Source organism: Crotalus tigris, unplaced genomic scaffold (assembly GCF_016545835.1).
Source record: "Crotalus tigris isolate CLP2741 ecotype Arizona unplaced genomic scaffold, ASM1654583v1 scf7180000024432.2438137, whole genome shotgun sequence".
Classification (NCBI taxonomy): Eukaryota; Metazoa; Chordata; class Lepidosauria; order Squamata; family Viperidae; genus Crotalus; species Crotalus tigris.
Genome location: NW_024100599.1, coordinates 637285 through 659369, shown reverse-complemented (window position 1 = coordinate 659369; position 22085 = coordinate 637285). Strand labels below are relative to the sequence as shown.

At 38.2% G+C, this 22085-nt stretch overlaps 1 protein-coding gene across 2 annotated transcripts; it reads left to right on the top strand.

Annotated features, from left to right (window-relative positions):
* The first annotated feature begins 30 nt into the window (after positions 1–30).
* On the top strand, positions 31–18847 carry PRIMPOL (primase and DNA directed polymerase). 2 transcript variants are annotated; one of them, XM_039330786.1, is made up of 14 exons: positions 31–162; positions 2102–2176; positions 5711–5895; positions 6579–6670; positions 9008–9146; positions 10964–11111; positions 11280–11558; positions 14406–14568; positions 15050–15147; positions 16111–16197; positions 16280–16388; positions 16841–16923; positions 17011–17057; positions 18213–18847. In XM_039330786.1, exons 2-14 carry the CDS (start codon positions 2167–2169, stop codon positions 18525–18527), a joined length of 1755 nt encoding a protein of 584 aa, XP_039186720.1. In that variant the 5' UTR covers positions 31–162; positions 2102–2166; the 3' UTR covers positions 18528–18847. The 2 variants fall into 2 exon arrangements, with proteins under 2 accessions (XP_039186720.1, XP_039186721.1); XM_039330787.1 differs by lacking the exons at positions 31–162; positions 2102–2176; positions 5711–5895; positions 6579–6670 and adding an exon at positions 7654–7865.
* Positions 18848–22085: the final 3238 nt, after the last annotated feature.

Sequence of the window (22085 nt, the reverse complement as noted above, 5' to 3'; positions counted from 1 at the left end):
GTTGCCGCTGCCTAGTATTGACGACGACCCCAGCAACAGGGACGTTTGTCCAATCGCAAGCGCGGGCGCGGTTTTCTTCCTGCCGTCTTTCGAAGCTTGGCTGGCAACCACGGCCCTCCCTCGAGAAGGGGCTGCATGAAGCCGCCCCCTCTCCCCGCCGAGGTAGGTGGGATGAGCGTCCTCCGTTTCATCCCAGTCGCTGGGACGAGTATAAGATGATGTAATCACGCGACCTCCGATTCTTTTGTTTTCGAATTGCATGTTGTTTTTGCAAGTTGCACGGGCCTTTGAGTTTTTCTTTAGAGCTGGCAAGGAAGTGAAGGTTCAGAAACTATGCTATATTGCAGATCACACCCTCTTTATATATCCATATATAGGCGGAGAGACACGGGAGGACACCTTTTGTGAAGAGGCACTGCTTTAATTCTCAACGCTTATAGGAGATGTACATCCAGTTTGGTGTGCACAGTCTAATCAAACTGCCAAATATAACTTGATGAGAAATTGCGAACTATGGGCTCATTTGCAGAACAAAACGCCTAGCATGAGCATAGCCCGTTAATCATTTGCAGCAGGCGGAATGCAAGTTTCTATTCACTCTCAGCCGATCTGAGCTGGCAGCCTCGCCTACTCCTTTTCTCACTATGTATCAAAAGTGCTTTACAGTTTGTGCAGACAGGAGTGTTTTGGTTTAGTCATCTGCTATACTTCAGTTCGTTTTGGGCAAATGCCTCCATTGTACTTGACTACTATGTAGTGGCCCCTCCCTTCCACTTGCTTTTTGCTCTTCTCCATAGTTCTTTCTCTGGGTTACTTGTCTCCTGAAGAGCCTTCAGTAGCTTGGACCTATGGACCAGATAAACAATGGGCTCTTTCGTTACAAGTTCACTGATGGAAGAATGAAAGGCTGGATTTTCTTTTTATTTTACACATCCATTGATGAAATAGTTCATCCCTCCTTGTTTCTTAAACTAGCTGAAATTGATGGTATTTCTGCCCATCTCACTTTCTATCCCAAGATCATGTTTCTGTAGTCATCTCAGCATGCATTCAGTTTTAGTGCATTTTTGTAAAATTTTGGATTCAGAGTGAGTGTATACACACACACACACACACACACACTCATTACAGAATAAGTCGGTGGGTTCTCAACCTTTTCTTCACCATGGGCCCCTTTAAATACCTTTTGTGGCCATGAACCATGGCCAGGGACTACCAAGACTTAACTCAAGATTTATATCATAACATTTCTTCAAGCCTTCGAAAACCCCCTGGGATAACATTATGGCCTTCCCAGGGGTCCAAGGACCACAGATTGAGAACGACTGGAATAAGTGACTAGATATGTACATTGTGGTTGTGAAAATACACTTTTCTGTGCTGTCATTTCAATCATAAAAATATCAAGATTAAACCTTGCATTTCTTGTGATTTATGTTACCAATGTTCAGGCACAATCCTAAAATTGCAGTTATAACCTATGTACCTTGATTATATTTATTCCTTCACAACTATTTTTAATATTTTCTACTTTAATTACTACAATATAAAAAAGAAATTGTAAAAAAGGGAAAAAAGCAGAAAACTAGAAAAAACGTATTACATATACTTAAAATCCAAGTTATAAATGCACCATTAAACCTCTATCACAGGAAATAATATTGACTAAGGCTGCATTGTTAAAGATCCAGTTCTAACTATAAAGTGAACACATATTGGCAATCCAAGACTAAAACTCAAATTAAATTCTTTTTCCATCACTGATGTATAAATGCCAAGAAAACTACATGAACTTGTCCAGGCAATCTCCATGAATCAGACACAATTAAACAGAAGGAAAAAAAAGATAAGTTAACTTACAGTTTAGTAAACAAAAGCTAGCAACATTTTGGACATATATAGTATTTTTCTTTCTCTATTAGAGTAACATATTATTGTATTAATTATTCTATATGTATTCTTTTCTATTAAAATAATCTAATCTCATTTCATCATTAAATTGAAAAATGCATCAAGGATAACAAGTTTCTATTGGTAAAAATTCAGTAACAGGCAGGCTGTAACAGCATATTAATTTAGTACTTCATGTATTTTCATGCAGATATTTTTCTTTACTTTTGAAAACTAAAGATTGAAAGCTATTGATTGCTGTGCAAGGAAACTGTCATGAATATCGGTAAGTTCATTATTCGAAAGCCTGATAATGTTTATAATGAATTTGCTCATAAGTAAAAATGCTTGCAATTAAGTTTCGATTTCTGTAATGTATATTCTATGAAAATCTGTTTGAAAGAGTAGAAGGTTAACTGGAAAGATTTTTTTAGAAAAACTATCTCTTTTCCGCCTCCAATTTCATTACCACATTTTTACTGTATCCTAATTCCTTCAATAAGTGAAATAACATTTTTAATATGTTTTCACGTATATACTGGGAATTACTTGGAGCCTGCCCATTCCACTCGTAACTCAAAAACTCATAGAGTGAATCTCATTGGAGGTACAAGATCATTCCCCTGCTTGTTAAAACACATGTGGCTCGTTAAGCGAACATGAGGTATCTCAGGGTGGGGAAGGCCATGGATAGCCTAGTGCCCCCAAGGCCTCCCCGACCCACTAAGATACTGCATGCTTCCCCCACCCTTCCTGCCGTGCTGGACTTACCTGGAAAAGATCCGTCTCCTCTCTGCTGCGGTTCCTGCTGCTACCCAGATTTGAGGCCAGGGAATGCTTCTGTGAACCCCTGCGCGGCCCGAGCCGGGCTCCGGAGGCCTATTCTGGGCTGCTGCCACCCAGATTTAAGGCCAGGGAACACTTCTGCAGTTTCCCCCACACATCTCCGTTCCTGGCACAAACTGCTAGGAAAACGCCTCCGAGGCTTGGATGAGGCCTTTGAAAGCTCTGTTCTGGGTGGCAGCAGCTTGGAGCAGTCCTCCGAAGGCTGGATCCAACCTCTGGAGGCATGCAGAAGTCCCTCCCAACCTCCGTTCTTGGTGCAAATGGCTAGGAAAACACCTCCGAGGCTTGAATCAGACCCTTGGAAGTTCTGTTCCAAGCGACAGCAGCTTGAAGCAGTCCTCCGAGGGCTGGATCCAACCTCCTCCCCCAGCACAGCCAGCTCCGGCGGGCTGGACATGGGTGCGAGGGGCCTGGTCTTCTCCCTCAGTTGAAGGCTTTAGGCTTGCTGTCAGACAGAAAGGAGTTGGGGGCAGGAGCAGGAGACAGGCACCTTTTACATAGAGAATGAAAGTTTCTGAGATCCGTGATTTGGCGCAACTTCAAACACGCGAGATCATGTACTCCAGAAACTTCCATTCTCGGTGCAAAAAACATTTCCAAGCTGACTCTCCTCTCCTTCAAAGGGAAAGAAACTGCAGCAGAGAGGATTTTTGCAAGGTAAGTGAGTCCGGCACAACAGGAAGGGAGTCTCCGGGGAAGCAGTTGTGAGGAGTGGAGAGGGGAAATAGGGTGAATGTTGCAGTGCCACTGAAGTAGCTTGTAAGGGCGAATGACTGCCGTGGTGCTGCAATATTTGTAACTTCGGGACTTGCTCATAAGCACTAGGGGGCGCTCATCACATAACTTTGAACAAGCGTTAAGTGAACGCTCGTAACTCAGGGATTACCTGTATACACCAGCACAGGGAGGTTTTTCTTTCCCATTGTAGACTGTTGGCTTTTCTTTATTTGTAATCAGATTTCAATACTTGGCTACAAAAGTGTTGCAAAAGTAGCCAACAGTATATGCTACTAGTTACATATCGTGACTATTTGTTTAATGGATTTGTACCTGCCACTATCAAAAGACTCTGCACTTTGCAGTTTAATTATAAGAATAATATCCTAAAACATACACACTGTAATACAAAATTAAAGACAATGGCAACAAAGCTCCATCCATAACATATCAATCATAGCATGTCGACTTTCAAAGGCACTCAAAATAATTTAGCTTTTAATAGCTTACACAGAGATCAGTGTAATTTCCCTGGGCAAACTATTCATAATGCAGATGTATTCACTGAATAATAGTACTTGTATGCCTTATCCCCCTTACTGCAACAAATAAGTAGCAATACATTTCCTGTCACATGCATATATATGACAGGTCAAATCATGCTCGGCCCTGTTAATGTAGTACAAAGCTATACAGCTCTTTTTAATTGCACCAAGAACTAAACAGAGAGCTGTTGTCAGGTCAGAAGTGTAATGCTGTTGCCAACATATGCCAGCCAGCATTTGGACTATTGCATTTTGGACTAGTTGTAACTTTTAAGTGGTCTTCAAATATAGCTACTTCTTGAATACATTGTAGTGATCAGCAGGAAACACCATTACGTGGTCCTCCCAGTCTAAGTAAACCTGCAACAGGCACAACAATCAGAGCTGCTGCCACCCTCTCACTCTGCAATACCTATTCTTTTTGGGATATTGCACCACACAGCAGTTGACAGAACTCCTTGATGTACAAACAGTAGCTCTGTTCTGAATAGGGTTAGGGTTGTTTTGTCCCTTCTGGATCCTAATAACTCTCAGATGCCAGGAGAAGCCATTCACAAATCTCTTGGTTGTCCCAGGATCACCAGGTGAAAGAAGACAAAACACTGCATATGGGAGCAACTACCAAGCCAATCTCTCCTCCCACTGCCCAAATGGAATGACTCACTAAAGAAACAGCAGAACTGCTATAAGATAGTGCTTTTAATCCCCGATCTTTTCAAATGGTCCAGAAAGATGCCAGACTAAATTTTATAGAAGGCCCCCAAAAGAACTAAAAGAACCAGAAGGGATATGCCACCCTCATCCAGCTTCTAAAAAAGTCCATAAGAATGGCCAATATTGTCTCATTCTATGTCCAACCCTACATCCTAACCGAAAACAGTCCTACTAATTCACTTTCTCTATTATGCTCTTGAAATGTGCTGTAATTATATCCCAAGGGAAAAGATGCTAGTTTTTAGGACCAGAAGACTTTCAGCATCACTCTCTTCTGAAGCCAGGTTGGATCCAGATCATCACACACTTCTGATTTTCGAACTCAGGAGAGGATCCAACCTATAAGTGGCCAGAAATAGCCAGAGAGCACATTAACATAGCACCTTAACTCTACAAAATCAGTGGAAAACTATCCAAACGCCTCTGGAATTGATTTTGATCCATAAAATCCTGTGGCAGACCATGTTTATTGGTTTACTCATCTCATATAGAACAATTAATCTTCTTTCGACTAGAAAGAGATCTGACAAAGGGTGATAGAAATAACTTCCATATCCAAATTACTAAACATCTAAAGCAAATACAACATGTGGCTTCCTAAATCTGGAGAAGTGGATTCCAGTCTAATATGTCTGGTCCAGGATTATATGAAACAAGCCTGTGGTTATCATGGAGGCCATAAGCAATATCTGACCCAGCCTCACACCCATAAAAGTTGACATCAGACAATACCAACACCAAAAGATCTTTGTCTTATATAGGGATCCTGCAGGAAGATCCCCAAGTTGCTCCAACAGCCAATTTAAATACAGGCATTTGGGAAAATAAACATCTAACTTTCTTCTACATCCTGGATTACATTGTATAATATGTTTGTAAATTACCATGAAACCTCTTCACAATTTATACATTTACATTTTGATAAATGTAATCTTACTATTGGATTGAATTGGAATTTTTCCTGGAAAGGTCTAAGTATTTACTGTTAATTGCTTCAGGTTCAACCAAGAGAAAGTGGGAAGAAAAACTGAAGAATGTTGAGGAACTAGCATCTTGCTATATGCAGAGGCCTCTCTGTTCGAGTTACAAGCCAAAACTGTCCAATGCATTGCAACCATCTTCAGTTTGGAAACTATTCTATCGGCAAACTCATGCATTTAATTTTGCCAAGACTTGTAAAGAGGTACAGTAGTAATAAATAGGGTAGCATTTTTGACTATTGGATGTTAACAACTATTATAGGATTTTGACAATTTAGAAATTAATCTCTTATTAATTATTTTTATTTATGAAATGTTCCATATTCATAAACACAGATTTAGTCTGACTTTACTGTACAAATCCTTGGATATTAAAATATGAGCTAATAAGCTTAGGGAACAGCCACATTTTAAATTACATAGTGAAGAAAATATGAAAATTAAAATAAACGAAGCCAACTTGCTTCTATTTCTTTTGAAAGAAGTCAGAAATGGTCAATAACAATTAAGTACCTCCTTTAATAGAAATGGCTTAATACTGCTTACAGAATTGCGGTCGAATCCGCATCACTAAAAAATAAAAAAGGTATAATTATGCTTGGATAAATTTTTAGCTTATTACAATTATCTGGAAGATTCAGGACCATCTGTATATTAAGCAGAAACCTAGTTTTGGAGGATTTAGATATAATAATACACAGCAAATAATAAAAATAAAAATACATATTTAAAATTGTTTACACGTGAAGTTCTTGCATTGTCAAACATAAGAGCATGTTAAAAGTCCAAATAAGACAACAGAACTAAATTAATAACTAACTTTGGATAATACGATTTTTAGAAAAACATATTATAGTTATGTATGTCATTGATGTTATTTCAAAAGGATGTTCATGTATTTGCTTTGGAAAAGTGTGATGGAAATAATCAACGGCTCTATCTTGTGACAACATATACAGAACTTTGGTTCTACTATAGGTATGTACCTGAAGATCAAGAACAAAATTATTTATTGATGCACATTCTGTCTAGCAAAGTTTATTCCAAAATGTATATAGAATTGCAGTCTTTAGTATTTATGGGTTATTTTCCCATTATTATGAGATAGAATGAATTTTATCACGCTTTTTAAAAAAATAAAGCTTAAATTCAGACTAGCTAGCATTTTGGTGTGATGCTGATCAAACTTCTTGCATATCAAACTTCTTGCATCAATTCTTAAACAGCTTCTTGAAGTACAGGTAATCCCCGAGTTACGAGTGTTCCCTTAGTGAACGTTTGAAGTTATGCGATAAGTGCCCCCTAGTGCTTACAAGCAAATCCCAAAATTAGGAATATTGCAGCACCACGGCAGTCATTCCCAATTATGAGTGACCACAGTGGCATTCACCCTAGTTATTCCCTCCCTCCCCACCCCACCCCAGTTTTCCCTAGGCGCCAGGCTTTCAGTACTCACCCTGCGAAGATTGAGATCCTTCGCTTTCTTGGCTGCTCAAGGCCTTTGGTGTGTTCACAGAGAATGGAGGCCTAAAGTAATGCAAGATCATGCAAGATCAGTGGCGCGAGAGCTCATGCTACTGATCTTGCGTGATCTCATGGTACTTTAGGCCTCTGTTCTGAGCGCCTCTGGAGGCTGAATTCGAGTGCTGCAGGCTTTTTCCAGGCTGCTGCCACCTGGATCTGAGGCCAGGGGATGCTTCCATGGTCCTCTGGAGGCCCGATCCAGGGACTGCAGGCCTTTTCAACACCCTGCTGCCCGGATCTGAGGCTGAGGACGCTTCTGCTGCCCTCTGGAGGCCCTATCTGGGCACCAGAGGTCTTTTCCAGGCTGCTGCCACCTGGAAATGGGCCTCCAGAGGGATGTGGAAGCGTCCCCCGGCCTCAGATCTGGGCGGCCGTGACCTGGAAAAGGCCTCCAGTGCCTGGATCAGGCTTCTGGAGGGCCGTGAAAACATCCCCCAGCCTTAGATTCAGGCAGCCGCAGCCTGGAAAAGGCCTTTGATGCCTAGATTGTATCTCCGGAAATGTCCTCCGGCCTCACTTCCAGGTGGAAGCAGCCTGGAAAAGGCCTCCGATGCCTGATCCAGCCTGTGGAGGCATGCAGAAGCATTCCCCAGACTCAGATCCGAGTGGCAGCAGGAACCGTGGCAGAGAGGAGACGGATCTTTTCAAGGTGAGTCTGGTGTGGCATGAAGGGATGGGGAAGCATGAAGTATTGGGAAGCCTTGGGAGCCTGTTTCATCACTAGGCCCTCCATGGCCTTCCCCACTCTGGGATACTTCATGTTCACTTAATGAGCCACATGCGTTTTAAAGAGCAGGGAGTGATTCACTCCTATGAGTTTTCAAGTTACAAATGGCTCTATTACATTCGTAACTCGAGGACTACCTGTATTTAAAAAACACTGGGAGCATTCTGTTGTAGGAATAATAAATAACATGGATATATTTTAAATCTCCACTCTCAAACGTTTTGGCTTATGTAATATCTTATATTTGGTACACTTGAGGTTTTATGATTTTAAAGTAGTCCTTTAAAAATGAGAAATGCACTAACAAGTCAAAGCCAGGATAAAAATAAATCTGATATATTACATTTAATTTAAGTAAATATAATTAATATTTTTCCCATGCATTTAATGATTTTCCCTTTCAGTCTCATTTGACAGTTTTTTTGAAAGGCCTTGGGGATATCTAAGGCTTAATCTGAATAGCTAGAGATAATGTATTCTTGATATAGTGACTCATGAAAGTCTGCCTAAATATGCAGCTAACATTTGGCATTGTGGTTTTTCAGAGTTGTCAAGTCAGAAACCAAACAAACATGGAAGATTATACAATTGTAAAATATTGTATAAAATATCTTGTATAATGTTTCTGCAACATTCATACAATTCTACATGTGTGCCCTGATTAGTATTCTTGAGATGGTTCTATAGAATAGATCACAGAGTCCTACTATGTTTTAGTCAAAACTGGCTGAAGAACCCAAGACCTTCCAGATCAGGGGTGTCAAACTGGCGGCCCATGGGCTGGATGCATCACGCGCTGTCCACACCCACCCCAGCTCCGCAAAGGCAAAAAATGTCACAATGTGTCATGATACGTCACGTGACGCAATCAAGTTTGACACCCATGTTCCAGATGTTACTGAGTTACTGAATGGCAATTCTCATATCTTTCACCATTATCTGTATTAACTAAAACTGCTGGTAGTTGGGAGGGGGTAATCCTTAGTCACCAGTACTATATAGGGGAGAAGTTGAAATAGTTTACCTAATTATGATGACAATAATATTTCTGGTGTTCAATATAGCAAACATGAAACAAAACTGAAGCATTGCTATGAAGTTATCCCAGAAACAGCTGTTTGCAAACTTTACTTTGATTTGGAATTCTACAAACCAACAAATCAGGAAGCCAATGCAAATCAGATGGTAGCAGACTTAATTAAGGTAATTTTTTTTAAAAAAATGCAATTACTGACATAACAACAGCTTACAATTGTAATAATAAATTAATGTCAGAATTAATAGTCAATGGAAGCTGAAAAATTGTCTATAAATTTAAATTTAAATTTGAAAATAAGTTGCAGTACAGTTTTAGAAAATAATATTATTTGCTCGGGGAGAGGTGATATATAAGAATTATGTAACTTGTATTAGGGTATCTTAAATTTTTACATATAAAAATGAATGTTGTAAATGTAAATGGGGAAGTGCATAGAATAGGTTCAGAAGAAGGAATGAAAATTAAATCAGTAGTAGAAATGCATCACCTTATGTACCCGAAACACAGTACAGTCAGGCTCAAGATATATTCTGACATCTGAAAAGGTGGCCAACTCTTTCTGGGCTTAGAAGCAAAGCAAGCTCAGACAAGAACAATACATGGAAATACTAGAGTGATAAGTTGAAAAAGAATCTATAATGTACATGAAGTGTTCACAAAGTTACCAGGATTAAGCTTGGTTTGAAGAAAATTTTATTTTTGCAGTGTCAGACAAGGAAACTAAATACAGGTAGTCCTTGACGTAACAACAGTTCATTTAATGACCGTTCAAAGTTACAATGGCATTGAAAAAAGTGCTTTATGACCATTTTCACACTTACGATCATTGCAGCATCCCCATGGTCACATGATCAATATTCAGATGCTTGGCAAGTGGTTCATATTTATGACGGTTGCAGTGTCCTGGAGTCATATGATCAGCTTTTGTGACCTTCTGACAAGCAAAGTCAATGGGGAATTCAGATTCACTTAACAACCATGTTATTAACTTAACAAATGCAATGATTCACTTATGAACTATGGCAAGAAAAGTCATAAAATGGGGCAAACTCACTTAACAAATGCTTCACCTAACAACATAAATTTTGGGCTCAATTATCATCATAACTCGAGGACTATCTGTATATGTTTTTATATATCTGAATCTAAGTGGAGATTTTGGGAAAACAGATTACATACTTTAACCTATTACGTACTATGTGAATGACCACTGAAGTATCAACTATAATTTAAGAAAACAGTTCAAAAGTATTTGGATTATGTAACAATTATTATTTATGACAATCACTTTTTTTAAACTGCTACAATCCAAAGGGCTGTGTGCATGCATCCCAGTCCCATGCTCTATTGTGTCTGTAATATATCTGTTGATATAATCAAAGTGAACAGCTGAGAAGCTTGCTGTTTGAGGGAGAAGAAATGGCAGATGCTTCCCTGTAAATGGGTATGTATAAGGGGCTTGAGGGAGTCTTCTCTACATGTAATCTCTAGGCCACCATGCTTACCCTGGGACCATTTTTATCACACCAGCCCACACACTCCTGGAAGATAGAGCCAACCTTTTCAGATTTTTTTCAGGTCTGTAGAGGATGCAAAATGGATGACTTGCAGAAGTTTATAGCAGCCATTAACGATTCCTTAAATTCTGAAACATGGGCCAGTTTTTTCTATTTGGCATAGAATGTGAAAGGACAAAATGAGTACTTTGAGCCTCTTCAAGGATTACTGATTTCACTCCTCAAATTCTCTTTCCAGTTTCAAAACGTCTTGTCCCACCTATTATTAGGAGATAATGAAGCCACAGCTACATTCTCAGTGGTTCACAGAGACCAATTTTTTTTTGAAAAAGTTTTCAAAACCATAAGAATGTTATAGATTGCTGCTGGTATATGGAACTATTTGTTTTGATTGTTTGCCTTTACATATGAACATACATAAATATGAAATGAAAAAGTATCTTTGTGATTGTTTTTTTTATTAGTTTATAGGTAGAAAACTAGATGAATATTATGGAATAAAATGCTCAGCTGAGAATATTTTGAAATTGGATTCCAGCACTGAAGAAAAATATAGCTGTCATTTAATATTTCTATTTGAAAATGCTGCATTTAAGAATAATATCCACATAGGTAAATATTTTGTATTTCAAATGCACGTTCCAATCCAATTACTTTTATAAACTTTATATTATTCAGTTTGTATAATTATGTGAACATTTTACAAGAGAAAATTACAGGATTTATGGTGATTTTCCATATGTTTATATATTGTTTTTCTCTATTCTGATTATTCTAAAGGTAACTTTTTAAGAACAATTTTGCAACCCGCTATTCTTTTAACTAAGAGTAAAGATGCAACGGACCTCCCAAAAATCAACTCTGTTGATCAGTGTTATAAAACTACCATTGATTTGCCTACATGTCTTGAAAACAACAGTTTAGTCAAGGATGCGTCTCAGAACTGGAAATTCAACTCTTACAAAATATCAGAAAAAGGGACGTCAGAAGAAAATCCAGATCTTTCTTTTTTAATAGTGAATAGTAAACAAGGAGAAAAGCAACTGTTTGTGGATCTTGGTAAATATTAACCTAAATATTGTAGTTAGGCATTGCATAGCATGCCACAATTGTTTTAACATGGCAAACGTTTCTTTCCCTGAGACTTGCAGCTTTGAAAACCGTAATTCATGGCATGTGTAGGGTTTACTACGGAATTAGCATATTGGGACAAACACAGAGCATTTTCATGGTGTAACATGATTAATGGATATGTTCTTAACTATGAAACTCCAATGTGCCTGATGACATTTTAAGATATAAAAAAGTCATGAACAGCTATTGCAAATATATATGAGTTGGACAGCAGTCAGGTATTGATTAGTTAAAAACATGATTGGCTTGTGTCATGTGAATAGCTCCGCTATTTTCAAATGTGACATTCACAGGAAAATAGCTGACAAATACATCTGAAAGTCTGAATCTAGTATTTTGTATTTTTCTCTTAGTCTATATAGCAGTGGTTCTCAACCTGTGGGTCGGGACCCCATTTGGGGTCGAACGACCATTTCACGGGGGTCGCCAAACAATGCAGTCCGCCATTTTTTCCCCCTTTTCCTTAGCTGTGCTACTCCCTTTTATTCTGTTGGCTTTTGAAAGCCAATAGAATAAACTCTCTTGAATCGAGTCTAATTCTATTGGCTTTCAAAAGCTAATAGGAATTGTCCAGGCTGTCTCTGCCCTGCTGAGCCCGTCAAAAGTCCCATTCTGCAAACGGTGCTGCACCAGTTGAGTAGTCCTCGACTTACGACTAGTTGGGGGTCGCGGCATTAAAAAGGTTGAGAACCACTGCTATATAGAATAGGTTATGCACTCTGGGGAATATTTGTATATTGCTTAACCATTTTTTTTCAATATACTTCTATGTTTCAGAATTCTAGCACAAATTTGAGTGTTACATGACATCTGATGCTGCAATGTAGGCCTGGCTCAATTTCTTCTCAACGTATGAAAATGAATCTTATAAAGGGGCAATAGGAAGAATACCTGTAGGGCTTATTTCGTACAATTATATGCACCTACAAATACAGAAAAAATATAGGCAATTATATCATTTTTGATATAATTTTTTTGAAGAATTATTATGTATAATATAATCTTCAGGTAATAGAGCAGATATTCATTTTAGTATAGATTTTTAGAATTGAATAATCATCAAATTGGGCTTGCACACCGTATATCCTTAAATTTATATTTTGCTGCTTAATTTCCTTGTGTTTCCATTTATGAACATTTATTATTTAAGAAAAAAGTAATTTCAGTGTCTACTAAGTGTTGCTTAAAATATTGTTCCCCAAGCATTCAGAATGAAGAACACGTCAAAACTTGAAAAGTTCAAAATTCAGAATAAATGTTAAATTCTGAGTCATAATAATTTGATTTGTGTTTAAATCAATGCTTTCCGAACTTTTTCCTTCATTACCCGAAAGTATTTTCAGAGTTCAACTAATAGTCAGAAAGCTGAGACTGCCCCAGGAACTGTTAATACAGTTCTACAGAGGAATTATTGAGTCTGTCATTTGTACTTCTGTAACTATCTGGTTTTGTATAGCAACCAAATAGCGCAAGTACAGACTTCAGTGAATAATTAGGACTGCAAAAAAACCCAGTTTCAACCAGCCTGCTTTCCACTGAGGACCTATATACAGTACAGGTGAGAAGGAGGGCTGAGAATATATCTATGGACCCCTCACATCCTGGACATAAAACTGCTTCAACTCCTCCCTTTAGGACACTGCTATAGGTATTGCACGCCAAAACAACTAGACACAAAGAGTTTTTTTTCTCTTGGGCCATCACTCTGCTGAATACTTAATTACCACAGTACTGTCTTAAGACTAAGGATATTTACCCATGTAATATGGCTGTATTACTGTTATCTTTCTCATTTTTTCCTATTGGTATGATTATATTACTTAGTTGTTTGTATGAAAGCTTATGCACTGGAGACAAATTCCTTGTGTGTCCAATCACATTGGTCAATAAAATATTCGTAACAGTGTAGGAGAAGGACGTCATAAGTGAACTATGTCCAATCCCCCCTTGAGTGCTCCTTACCCTTATCTGACTAACCAAGTGCTGACTGTTAATTGATAAGATTCATGTGCAATAAATAAATTAGTAATAAATCAGCTTAATTGAACCTTCATGTGTGGACCTGGTCTTTTGCACCTGACAAAGTTTTGTATTCTTTATGAAGCAGGTGTGGAAAATCCTACTTCATACATGTAGGTTTTTGGAAATGGCATCACAGCCTCCCCCTCTACCACAGAGAATTGTGAATTGTTAACAAGAAAAACTTCAAATAATCCTTTTTTCAATTAACATGTTGCATTGACTGACCTAAGCTCAGTCATTTATTTATTTATTTAATTTGTATCCCGCCTTTATTATTTTTACAAATAACTCAAGGCAGCATTTCTTCTGCAAAACCATTTTAATGGGTTTGTGTGTTGTGGCCCAAAGAAAACTCACTTTTACCCAATTTTGGGTAATTTATTTGGAAAGCACTCATTTAAATAAAAAGCCATCCCTCAAAGTATTATTTTTTTTTAGCAAACTTGTTTCAGAAAAATGGTTTCTTTAAGAAACTATGCCACATGAAGGAGAATCTTTGGATTCTGTATTTCTTTAAAAAATGAAGACAATTGTAGTTTAACTTTTGAACACATACACATGTATAATTTGCCTTATTTTTGCTATGTTCTTTTCATATTTAAAAGAATGCAATGATAAATTGAAGACTAGAGTTAAGTATGGTTAAACATATTTATGCAGACTGAAATCCAGTCTTAAAAATGCGTGTTGAAATAATTTGTATTCATGAATTAAAAAAAGCCCATACTTTCTATATTTTTCTTTCCTTAGGAGTTTATACAAAAAATAGAAATTTTCGATTATACATGTCATCAAAAGCAGGACACACTGTCATTTTGAATATTGCAGAAGATAACAAGTTTGTTCCTAAACCTGTAAACAATTCTTGCATAGATGAACAGTATTTTTTGTCCTCCTTGATCTGCAATGTAAGGTAGTAATTTCAAATTATTGCATTATTTCTTTTTAATTATTATTGAAGATGTTATTTCATTTGTAGCAGCAGTGATTTCATTTGTCTGTTGTTCTTTTGTCTTTTGAGAATGCTTGAGGCAATAGGATTTGAGGCAACTGTGTTACACAGAATCATACTAGATTTTAAGATGCTAAGAGTTACTAGTTTGAGGAGTTGGGTTTTCTCAGATTCGGATCCTTGAAGATAAAATGCACTGTCATAGAAGAAGGAAAACCTTGTCCAAGTCTCCTTCTCTTCTATTTCAAGTCTGCATCTTAAACTTTCTTTAAGTCAGCTTCTGTCATTTTATATGTAGTATATATTGCAATGAAAACACTCTTAGAATACTTTGCAAACTCAAAATGTTATTTTCTAATGAGCAACTATAGAATGGAAAAGATGAATAGAGAAATATGGCTGGGAAAAAATTATGCTTATAATTCTTGTTGTTTTCCATCAGATTTTCAGACTGCTTAAAAATTTTGACCTGTGACAACCACGAGCATTCAAGAGAACCATCTCTATATTTAGAAGACAAAATATCAAGGAACTGTCTGGGTATTTCTATTACATTAAATTGAAATGTTGGTTCTAGTAATTGTATGGCACTGACATCAGTATTTGACTATATGTAAATAAATGTAATTTTCAAACTTAACTGTGCATCAGGAGTGCATTTTCATCAAAAAATTCTGTGGTTTAATTTTCTGTAAGGTAATAGTCTTCTGAGCAAGACTAAAGTTCTTGCATTTGTAATATTGACAATGACTCATTATGAAAAGCAGCTTAGAAATTACTTACAAGTAGTCCTCGACTTACAATTGGTAAATTAACGATGGCTTGAAATTACAAGCTACCTGAAAAAGGGGACTTAAAACCCAGATTTGAAGTTCTGACGGTCAACACACACCCCCCGACACATGACTGCAACAGGAGCTTAGCAACACCACTGCATTTATGGCAGTTTTAGCATTTCATGGTTATGTGACCACATTTTACAACAGTTTTGCTGAAAACCAGTACTTCCGGTTTTTGGCAAAACAGTGCCCATACCAAACAATGGGTTCGCTTGTGACTCCCATGTTCATTTAATGACTGCCACAAAAATGCTGTATAATGGATCTGTCACATGACTGAACCATTTTTACAACTGTTACGACTTATAATTATAATGGGCAGGCTCTATTACAGTTGTAACTTGACTTATTGTACTGTATTTTCTAATGCAGTCTTAACTAGAGAGGATCAGTGCTCACGTTAATGAAATAAGAAATCATACTTTTAACATTTTTAAAGTGCTTTTGTTTTAAAACACCAGGCAACATGTTAACCCACTATATGGCTTAATCATAAATGTGCCTCCCAGTGCCTCATTCATACAGTGCCCTTTGAGTTTGAGTCAAGAGATGACATATTTTGATGTATAATGCAAATGTGCCCTATTGAAACCTAGCTGGTTCTTACTGTGATTATTTTTTCTTTAAATTTGTTGATAATAATAAAGATGTATTTTTTTTACAGCTCCAATAGAAGGATGCCATTGTTCACCTTACCCAGAAATTGATAATTTTGTTCGCACGTTAATCAAGAAAGATAATGTTCAAGGAGGTAAAAAAAATGTACCCAGAAGAAATATATTTTCTAAAGGCACTTATATTGTTTTCAAGAAATAGACTGTCTTGTTTTTCAGAGATAAGAAGATGGAATTACTTTTCACTTGAACAGCTTATTGTATATGATATCTCCAAATATCGGTGGTGCAGAAATATTGGCAGAGCTCACAAAAGTAATAATATAATGTAGGTTCACTTTTTTATTACTCTTAATATCTACTTAATGTTTTAGAACCTAAATTACATTTATTTCATGGTATAGGCTTTTGTAATTATGTTTAGAATTTGCAAAGAAAGGGAATAGCAAGATTCGATGTATGTTTGAATACAGGGAATAAAAGTTTGACTGGTGAACATTTTTAGTCAGCATCAGTACATGGCAATGAACATTCTAAATCTAATATATGGGTGTTTCTCTATGTTCATATACATGTGTAGGCATGCATGCAGAGTTCAGTATGAATAGTTAATAAATCAAATTTCATTCAGTAATGCTTAATCTTACATGAATGCTTGCCCTATTTTTCTTAACAATAACAGAAAAGGGAGAAATTAATTTCCTGGTACGGTATACAGAAATCAAATATTTATTTATTACAGAATAAACTTTGTCATTCTAAAATCATTTATATTTTAAGGATTATAATAGATTTGAAAAATGAAAATTGGTATCAGAAATGTCATGATCCTATTTGCAGAGCTGAAAACTTCAAGTCAGAAAGTGAGTACATTCTGTAATTATCACATTATCATAACCAATTTTAAATGAATTATTGTTAATATAGTTTCACTTATATTCATGACATAGGTTTTCCACTACCAGCTGAAGTATGCTTGCCCTTCCTTTTCAAAGAGGTATATTTTTCTCTTTTAATACTGAAATTCAGCATAAAATAAGACATATGCTTAATCATAGAAGATAATTTCAAAATAGGAACTGATATATGTAACACATTAGCAGAATTATATATAAATATACCATTTTATCTTTACCTTATAAGCAACTTAATTATCACAGCCATAAAACTTTACTAAATGTATTTTGTAATTATAAGGCTATATTTGGAAACCTTACTTTAGCAGTATGTGCTACATCAGTTGAAGCTTGTTGGAATCTGATTTCCAGGAATAGGTGTACAAAACTGTAAAGTGAAAGTTCAGCATGAATCCTTATCATTTGTTCAGTGTGCAGTTAAAAATAGATTTGTTCCTTCCATTAACCAGGACAAAGTAAATAATATCAGTAGCCTGCAATAGGAATAGTTGAGTAGAATATTTCTAGCCGAACTGAGAGATATGGAAGACTGCATTTAACTCTTTTAAACTGGAGTTGTCCTTCTATATTCTGCTAGTTTTAAGCAGCTTGCATACAGTTCTTTAAATCTGAAAAAAATGTGTACTGTTTTGTGCAGAACAACATTCTTATGGAAACCACCTATTTCGAACAATAATTGCATTATCAAAAACAGTAAATATAACTACTTTGTTTTCTAGAATAAAGTATCAGTACTTAGAGTTTATTTTCTACAAAAGATGGAGGTTATTCTATTAAGTGTTCCTCCCACTTGCTTTGATAAAGCTATAATTTTTTTCAGCATATCCCTATGGGAACAAAACAAATTAATATGGGCTGGAAAAGGGCACTGCAGATGAATAATAATAATAAAATATACAGTGGCTACAAGTTAAATTCCACCTCTCTCTATTCATCAAATATGGGACACTGCATAGATAATCACAGTTCATCCTCTATAGCAGTGTTTTTCAACCTTGGCAGCTTTAAGATGTATGGACTTCATTTTCCAGAACTTCTCAGCCAGTATACTCTACTATCATTCATCCACCCACCCGAATCCTAAATACCCTCCCAGCAATGTTCTGTTGCGCAGAACTAGATAAGCCTCGAACTTTGGGGTTAGGTTTAGTCAGTATGTAATTGGTATGCTATAAGGCAATCTGACCAAAAAAGTATAATCTAAAATTGTAAATTTTGATGTTTGCTCTTTAAAGGATGAAGATTATGTAGGTACAATAAGTGAAAATAACACTGAAGAAAGAGCAAATACAGTTGATGTTACAGACGTATTGGACAGCATACCTTTTACTTCAATGCAAGAAAATAACAAGCTAAACAAGAAAAGTTCCAGTGTTGAATGGGATCATGAGCTTGACACCTACCTTTTGGAAGCTTCTGAAGATGTGGAACTAATTGAAGCTACTGATATTTTTCATACCCAAAAGAACTGTATTGTGAATGAAATACCTGATGAACTTCTAGCAGGTGTTTTAAGAAATTATGAAGTAAAGGGAAGAAAGGAAAATTAGAAAAATCTTGTGGGTGAATTAAATATCACACTAGCACAGGGATAGGCAACCTTGGCTCTTTTATGACTCGTGGACTTCAACTCCCAGAATTCCTAAGCCAGCCATGCTGAGGGGAAAGGGAGAGGTTTCCAAGCTGAGCCATGCTGGCTCAGGAATTCTGGGAGTTGGAGTCCACGAGTCATAAAAGAGACAAGATTGCCTACCCCTGCACTGGCAGATACATTTGGCAATACTGAAAATCTAGCAAAAAATTAACTTGATTATTTATCTAAAACTACTCTGGCATTATGTGTATAATAAATTTTGTGTCAAGCTACAAACCCTACTGTCTTTAGGACCGCCATAGTGTTTCTAGGCTTATCCACAGTTACAAAGGGGAAGTGTGTGGAATTTGGGATCCACAGGTGCTCCTTATCAACGTGAGAGCTGAAACCACCGAGATATTTTGGTTGGCTAAAGTTTCTTTTCATAACAGTTGCTGGAAGATTAATTGGACAATGAGACCTGTGAGAGAGGGGAGGGAAAGTTTTAATCTTTTAATTATCTGTTTCCCGGCATATTCTCAGAGCTAGGTTCCTTTCTATCTTACTGGTTTGCTAATGCCTAATACAGCCAAAACTTGACACTAAGCTCTAAACAATTCCAATTCCATTAAGGGATCCTGAACCTCTTTGCCCTTCTGGTAGCCTCCAGAAGGGTGGTGAAGATTCAGGAGAGGCCTGAACCGGAGCAGCCATCTGGAGCCGGTTCTGGATCGACCAGTGGGACTCCAGCTGGGGCCGAAAGCAGCTTCGTAACCCCATCAGCCTTGACATGCTCTAAGGAGAGAGTTGAATAAAAGGAGCTGGCTTGCTTAGCCAAGTGGGGGCCCTGGATCTATTGGGAGAACACCTCTAAACCAGTGGTTCTCAACCTTTTTAATGCCGTGACCCCCCAACCGGTTGTAAGTCGAGGACTACTCAACCGGTCGTAAGTCGAGGACTACTCAACTGGTGCAGCACCGTTTGCAGAATGGGACTTTTGGCGGGCTCAGCAGGGCAGAGACAGCCTGGACAATTCCTATTGGCTTTTGAAAGCCAATAGAATTAGACTCTATTCAAGAGAGTCTATTCTATTGGCTTTCAAAAGCCAATAGAATAAAAGGGAGTAGCACAGCTAAGGAGAAGGGGAAAAAAATGGCGGACTGCATTGTTTGGCGACCGTGAAATGGTCGTTCGACCCCAAATGGGGTCCCGACCCACAGGTTGAGAACCACTGCTCTAAACGTATGATTATGAGCAAGAAGGCCCAGAGCCCTCCAAACAAGGAGAGAAAGCAGCCAGAGAAGGGAAGAGGCGTGAAAAAAACCCAAGTGCAGCAACGGAGCGTCATGGAGGTGTTCAGCGAAAAAGAGTGCAACGTCGTACCCCCTCACCACTCCACAAACTGCACTATTGAAATCCTGCCTGGGGTGAAACTTCTTAAACTGAAAATGTACTCCATGACTCTGAAGGAGATGAAGGAGCTGAGGGAGTACATTGATAAGAATTTAGCAAGAAGGTTTATCAAAGCAGTGAAATCCCGAGTAGCGGCACCAGTATTATTTAAGAAAGATGGGTCGCTAAGATTATTCTCTGGGATCAACAGTGCATGTGTGGAGAACATGTATCCCCTCTCTTTCATGAAAGACATGTTAGGACATTTAGCCAAAGGGAAGATATGCACGAAATTAGACCTGAGGGAGGCATACTACTGAGTGAGAATTAAGGAAAGTGATGTGTGGAAAAACTGTCCCTTTGGTAACTACGAATTCAAAATGATGCCACTTGGACTACAGGAGGCCCCTGCTTTGTTCATGCGACTCGTAAACAAGGTGCTGCCTGAGCATCTTTATAAGGGGGTTCTAGTGTATCTGGAGGACACCCTCATTTACACTGAAACCACGGACAAGGACATGAAGCTTGTGCAATAGGTGGTGAAAAAGCTATTGGAGGCTAAGCTGTACGCCAAACTGTTAAAAATGTGAGTTTCACAAATCTAAACTGGACTACTTGAGCTATTGTGTGTCCTGCGAGGGGATAGAGATTAACCCAGGGAATGTGAAGTCCATCTTGGAGTGGCAAGCCCCTAGCATCTGCAAGCAGCTGCAGAGTTTCTCGGGGTTTGCAAATTTTTACAGGCAATTCATCCCCTCTTTTGCCACAATTGCCTTAACAATCATTCAGTTGTTAAAGACTGAAAAAAAAGGGGGGGGGGAGAAGTCCTGGCCGAATCGACCCTGGGACTGCTGCAGCAGGGGGGTAATCCAATCAGACCCTGGGGGGATAGCCATGGACTTTATAGTGGAGCTGCCGGAGAGGGGGGGGGAGTACCGTAATTTGAACTGTAATAGACCTGTTTTCCAAGCAAATCCACTTCATCCCCTGTGCTGGACTCCCCTCAGCCCAGAAGCTAGCGAAAATGTTTTTGCAGCATTTAGCTAAGTGCATCATTTCAGATTGTGGGGTCCAGTTTACTGCTAAGTTCTGGAGGGAGTTTGTAAGGATGACAGGGTCCTCCTAGGAGCTCAGTTCTGCTTTTCATCTGAATACAAATGAATCTGCAAATGAGCCAACGCCATAGTGGAGCAGTACCAGTGTTCTCTCAACTACCAGCAAACAAACTGGGCAGAGCTTTTACCATTTGCAGAAATGGCATATAACAACAGTACACAGCACTGGGTTCACTCCATTTAAGTTATCCACAGGAGTGGAATTTGTGCCAATACCAGAGTGCCCACAGGAGTCCCCTCCTTGAGTACCCTGAGTGATTCGGTGGGTTCATTCTAATAGGTCCGGAGCGATGCTAAGAAGGCTTTAACTAAGGCACCCAATACACAAGCAGATAAAAAAAGAGCTCCCCAGGAAATCTTCCATGTAGGAGATAAAAGTGTATCTGTCTATTAAGTATCTTAAGTTGAGAAAAACTTGCAAGAAGCTGGGGCCAAAATACATAGGTCCTTTCTCTGTTGTAAAAGTAATTAACCCAGCGACAGTAAAGCTAAAACTACCAAGGTTGTTGAGAAAAGTGTATCTGGTATTCCACTGCAGTTTGCTGAAGCCATACAGGGGATCCACAATGAGACCAGTGAAGAAGGCAGCCCCAGCCCCAATAATGGTAGAAGGGGAAACACTTTATGAGGTTAAACGAATCCTTGATTCTAGAATCCACAAAGGGAAATTGAAGTACTTAATCCAGTGGGAGAATTATTCGATGTCAGAAGTTAGATGGGTAAAAGCCCAACACAGAAAAGCAGATTATTTGGTAAAACGATTACACACTAAGTACCTCCAGAAGCCAGAACTGGTACAAGGAAAAAATTAATAAGCCATGGTCTGTGTTCCTTTTTGTTTTCCAGGTTCCCCTTCCCTTCCAGTGGGTCAGCCTGTCAAGCTATGAACTGTACTGTCTTTAGGACCACTATAGTGTTTCTAGGCTTGACTACAGTTATGGGGGAGGGGGGAGAGTTTGGGACCCGCAGGTGCGCCTTATGAATATGGCAGCCAAAATGCCGAGATGTTTTGGCGGGCTGAAGTTTCT